At 36.2% G+C, this 6000-nt stretch overlaps 1 protein-coding gene across 1 annotated transcript in view; it reads left to right on the forward strand.

The window, feature by feature from the left end:
- The window catches only part of LOC122559374 (bcl-2 homologous antagonist/killer-like), a 182983-nt gene extending 178173 nt beyond the window's left edge, over nucleotides 1–4810 (forward strand). The window contains exon 7 of the mRNA XM_087996907.1: nucleotides 1846–4810. Within this exon, the coding sequence (XP_087853033.1) occupies nucleotides 1846–1953 (108 nt within the window). The 3' untranslated portion in view covers nucleotides 1954–4810. The remainder of the gene's footprint in view (nucleotides 1–1845) is intronic.
- Nucleotides 4811–6000: the final 1190 nt, after the last annotated feature.

Below are 6000 nucleotides of genomic sequence, written 5' to 3' on the forward strand. Positions count from 1 at the left end.
GACCTTATTAAGGTTTATAAAATCATGAGGGGCATGGATAGGGTAAATAGATAAAGTCTTTTCCCTGGACTGGAGGAGTCAAGAACCAAAGAGCACAGGTTTAAGGTGAGAGGGGAAGGCTTTAAAAGGGACCTAAGGGGTAATGTTTTCACACAGAGGGTGGTATGTGTATGTAATGAGCTGCCAGAGAAAGTGGTGGAGGCTGGTACAATTGCAATTTTTAAAAGGCATCTGGATGGGTACATGAATAGGAAGGGTTTAGAGAGATATGGGCCAAGTGTGGCAAGTGGGATTAGATTTATCTCAGATATCTGGTCATCATGGATGAGTTTGACTTATGACTCTACAAGAACTGAAATATTCTTTATTTTGTCAAAACAAATTGACATGGAAGTCATTTAATCAATATTGAATAAGTGTAATTTAGCTCATGGAAAGAGAAGCCTCTACTGTTTTAGCAGCATTTGTACGTAAGTGTAATATTAACAGTTATGTTGTGGATACTAATGTTTGAAATCCTGAGGCCTATTCCGTTATTAAATTTTTGAATTCCTTTCCCACAGTTCACAATGTGCTACACTGAGGTGTCAATGGAAATTAGCTCCATTTCTATTGTGATTCTGTTTTATTAGTGTATTTATGATCCTGTACTTCTTTAAATTTTGATCACCATAATTACATTAAATGCTGTCAGGTAAACAGCTTGGCAATGTACACTACATGGGCTCGCTCCAAACCCCAGTCCTGGTGAAGGGTTAAGCCCGGAACATTGACTCTCTTGTTGCTCAGATGCTGTCTGACCTGCGGTACTTTTTCCAGCGTCTCACTTTGTCGACTCTGACTTCTCCAGCATCTGCAGTCCTCAATGTCTCCTAATGTACCCTACATCCAGACTTTGTGTATGTGTGTACATTATATTAGGCATTTCTGCAGTAAAATGATAGTAGAATACAAAGTTGAAATGAACCCTGCCTCTAATTACAGTCATGATTTGGAGGAGTCGGTGTTGGACTGGGGTGGACAAAGTTAAAAATCACACAACACCAGGTTATAGTCCAACAGGTTTCCAATTAAACTACAGAGTTTAAACATTTTAATATGATTAACAGAGGCAAAAAAATTGCAATTTTATTGGTTTACCAGTCACATACCTTTTTTTCATGCTATTATCACAGGAAGAAAAAAGAACTTGCCCCTCTCATAGCCTTTGGTCATTCCATAGTACCTGACAGCCAGTGAAATTTAGTCACTGTTGCGGAGACATGCAGCAGTCTCTATTGCTATTTGGCTAGTGGCTCACACTAAAGACATAACAAATAACAATTAGATAAATAATCAAATCCTTTTCTCATGAAGCCTTTACAGAAAGGACTTTTGCCTTTGCAATAAATTACAGCTTCCTTCATCATCAATTTCTGCAGTCTTTACCATAAATGCAGCATTTCATGTCCTAACAGACTTAATTTTTCTTTCAAATTTTCCTGAACTTATTCTGTTTCAACTTATTGAGATTAGCTTTTTTAAAAACTATCAAATGCCATTCCATCTGATTATTCCATCTACTTTTCAACATTTATATCTGTGTTTATGATTTGTGTTATGACCACTCTTTGCTAATATTCTCACATTGTTTGCATTACCTGCTCATATTTCTTTCCTTTCCAAAAACCAGATCAAACATTCCCTCCTTCCCTGTTTACTAGAAACCATATTGAAATTTAAGTAGAGCAATTGCTCACTGGTGTTTTATTAACACCTGCTGCATAATCCTAACACCAGAGGCTGTGGCTTGTAGCAGATGCTGTGGTGACTGTGGATTGTTTTTCTTTCTCTCTTGTTTTACAGACCACTGCCTTGTCCATTGAGAATGCCAACCTGAAGTGGCTGTTTGGAATTCTAGTGGCTGTCATGCTGGGCGTGGCGATTGCCCAAAGATTTATAACCCATGAATAGTTCCATGTGCTGTGCTGGATTGTCAAAGCTGGTCTTAGACCAAGCAGCATATCTGCTGATTACTTCACCCTGGTGGTGGATATTTTTTATTATCAAGTTTGACTTTTAGAAATAATGTTTTTCAAATATTTTTGCTTTGGATATTTAAGTTTTTTTTTGGGAAAAGTGCTGGGCCACTCTTACATTTTCTAAACTTTAATAATATAACGATGTAATTGAATATATGACTGTTGCTGATAACTGTCTAGGTTGATTGCCTTTGGGGATATTTGCTATAGTTTTTCCTATATTGTACAAAATTATTGTGATGATCCTGGCAACACTGTCTTGAATTATAATATGAAAAAGAGCTATTATTACATAAGTATAAAAAGGATGATCGTCATTTCTAGTCAGAACTTTTACTTAGTGAAATTTTATTGTTTGGTATTGATGGAACATGATTTGCCCATTTGATGCAGGTGTTAACTTGTTTGGATCAATACATCCATCCAGTAGGGTATACCATAAAAAATAAAAGCAAGACTCCTCAGATGCTCGAAATCTGAAATAAAAGTAGAAAGTGTTGAAGAAACTGAGCAGGTCTGGCAGCACCTGTGAAGAGAGACACATAATACAATCTTTGCACTCAAAACATTAACTTTGTTTCTTTCTGTACAGATATTGATCAACTTATTGAGCTTCTCCAGCACTTTCTGTTTTATACCATTCAAACAAATTAAAGCCAGCTTTTAAATCCATTAACCGATGAGAACAATACTGGTATTGTTTGAGATAAGGACAGAATCTAATCTCCCTTTTTTAAAGTTGTCCAGCATTTATTGCCCATTCATTCAAAGATGGTGATGAGTTGACATCTTGAGCAGCTCCAATTCTCATGGGTTAAGTATACACACATTAGGAAAGGAGTTAGAATCATGGTCCCAATAATCATCATTTTAACTTTTGAGTGTGGTAACTGGTTGCAGGCAGTCAAGGAACTGATGAACATGCAAAATTTGGGATTCTGTGATATAAATAGAATGTGATTTTTAACTCCAGGCTGGACTTAAAACTAAACCTTGCAGTAAAAGCTGGTTGCTAGGCAGTAGCAGGACCAGAGGATAGGGGTGTAAGAAAAGAAAATGTGATATTTTCCTTGTGGATCAGGAACCAAGACCCCAAGGAACCATTGGTCCATCTGTGCCAGACTTCCTTCCCATCACTACTTATTGCAGGGAGTTGCTTCTTTGTGTCCCCAACGGCTGTCTCCTGCCACTCTAAGTCACACTTATCACTGATTGTCTATCTAATCATTCCTACCAGATTTGACCTGGAGTCCAATCTTGATTAGGTAACTGAAGTTCAAGAGATATAATCTCTCCAGGTTTCCCCTTAAGCTACAAAATATGCTTTATGCTTGGCCCTCACACATAGATCTTGAGGTAAAATCAGGATGATTATCACACACTAATATCACACAATCTGATTTCACCAATGAAAAGCAAGAAAAAAAAACTTAGAGACTTGAAATCAGCTTGGTTAACGCAATCTCTCATTGCAAATTTGAACTGTTTAACCCAATGCCTGTGTAAAATAATGGGCATTTGATAGAATACAAATGTAACTATTAAAATCAGCTATGGGTCAAAACAAAAAAAAACAACCAAAGAATCCATATACAACAACCATATACATCCATATACAATCCATATCCATATATAAGCAGCATTATTGTATAGATAACTTGGAATAGTGTTTGCTTAAGTGTGGTAGGGGTATAGTATTTTAGTTGGTGTTTTATGTGAGCACTGTAAGTAAAGAAATTCTGTTGTGATGTTATGTATTGTTTTGTTGTACTAAATTTTCACTTTCCCACTGAACACCATCTCTTTTTGCCCCACCTCCTGAAATCTACTTATTTTGTTTAGCATTTCATACAAGATGAATGAGTAATGAAGTCAAGTGAGAGAACATCAGGCTTCCCTTCCTCTTAGAATCTCCAAGCTTTTAAAATGCTAATATTGCACATTGGCTTCTCTCATCTGCTCTCTCTACTTTTTAAAATTTCAGTGAAATCCTGTCTATGTCTTTTAAAAAACAACAATTGACGTGGTGATTACTGAACTTGGTTCTGAAGATCGCTGATGCATCTTAAATATTCTAAGTTCCTTGATGAAATAAAATGAAAGTTTCCCTAGTCCTAGAGGACCACTCCCTTTGAGAAAGACAACTGCTGGTGAGTTGAATTTGAGAACCACCTTTCTTCAGGAGAGGGATGAGATTGAGAAGGCAGAACCTTTTATGGTGACCTCACCTGGAACAAGAATTGAATCTATACTGTTAGTGCCACTCTGCATCACAAACAACCATTCATCCAGTTGACCCAAGTCACCCCAATATTTTCTTTTATACAATATTGAAAGTGTAATAGTTTGTAAGCTGTGTCATTTATCTATCACTTACCTATTTACATCTTAACAAAGATATTTATATACATGCATACCCTGTCTATGGAAAATTTACTTTACACTCTGTTGTCACACTTTTTGGCTAGCTTTAGATTTTCATATTTTGAATGAGATAACTGAAGGGAGCCTGTGACCATGTAGTTGCACAATCTGGCCACAAGATAGCATTGTATTATCATTTCCCCCACAACATTTTGAATTTTTTTCCTCAATAACTGAAATTTTTAATGTCCTAAAAAGCTTTTCTCAAATGGAAATTGTTTGTTGTAATTGTCTATTTTCTATAAATGTAATGACTTATTTCCCAAACACACATTGGTTTGTCATATCACCAATGTACCATCTGGCTGATATCTCTTTTTCAATTTGACTTTGTTTTAACATTAAAGTTTATGATCTTGAAAAATGTATAATTTGTCATCCATTTTGTAATGAAAATTGCATCATGGTCAGAGTATATAAGTTGTTTTATTGATTTTATCTACTATTTTATAATATGCTTCTAAACACCTGCTTCTGATATTTCTGTCCACTATTTCCAACATAACAGTTTTGTAAGTACACCTTAGTTGGAAATACAGGAACTTCTTAAAGGGTCACAATATCAGATGAACCTTCAAACCTTTCCTGACAAGTCAACATCTGATAGACTGGAAATTTGCCTTAAATTTAAAATTCAGCTTGTTCAAACTGCATTATTGACCAATTCATACCATCTTAACAGTCGCACAAACCAATGAATCACAGTTCCTATAGGTTTACTCATTCAGGTAAGTTGACTTTTGGAAAAATAATCAAAAATTAAAGTCAAATGGAGAAGTACATTAGCAATGTTGAATTAATAGATCTTTTATAAAATCAATATAATCTCTCTATTGTCTTTCTGCAACCCTCTATTGCAATAATCTTTTTCATGGCAGTTGCAGGTGCGCCCAACTTTAGTATCCTGAGCTCAGAAATTGCAATGTTAGTAAAGTGATTTCCAAACTTTGATTTTGATTCATGTGTTGTACAAAATACATTTCTATTCCTGGATCTCTATTGGTCAGTCAGATCAACTCCTCCACTTCTGTTTCTTTCTTTTAAACTCCTGGTAACAGATGCAGTTATATCTACTATTGGAACGTGCTGTTCTTTCATTTAATGTCAATTAAAGGATTATGGCATTTCAGATGCACTGACTCTCATACGTCTCATGTCACATTTCTATCGTAGTCTGAACTCAGGCACAGGCATAGAAAAGTTGCTTATGTTGGGTGGGGTGAATATCTGAAAGTAGACTTGAAATAGTATCTTTGAACAAAGAACAAAGCAGCACAGGAACAGGGCCTTCATCCATTCAAGCCTGTGCCAACACATCTTACCATTCTGTATTGAACCTGTCTCCACTTAAAAGATCCATACATATGTATTCCCTTCTTATTCATGTATTTATCCAAGTGTTTCTTGAATGCTGCTATTGTGCCTGCTTCCACTATCACCTCTGACAGCACGTTCCAGGCATTCACCACCTTGCTCTTCTCTTTTAAAATCCCCCGCCCCCATATCTTGAACCTGTATCCCCTAGTAGTCATGATTCGGAGATGCTGGTGTTGGA

The sequence above is a fragment of the Chiloscyllium plagiosum genome, unplaced genomic scaffold (assembly GCF_037043375.1).
Source record: "Chiloscyllium plagiosum isolate Xiang-an unplaced genomic scaffold, Cpla_swu_hap1 HiC_scaffold_19, whole genome shotgun sequence".
In the NCBI taxonomy this organism is placed as follows: Eukaryota; Metazoa; Chordata; class Chondrichthyes; order Orectolobiformes; family Hemiscylliidae; genus Chiloscyllium; species Chiloscyllium plagiosum.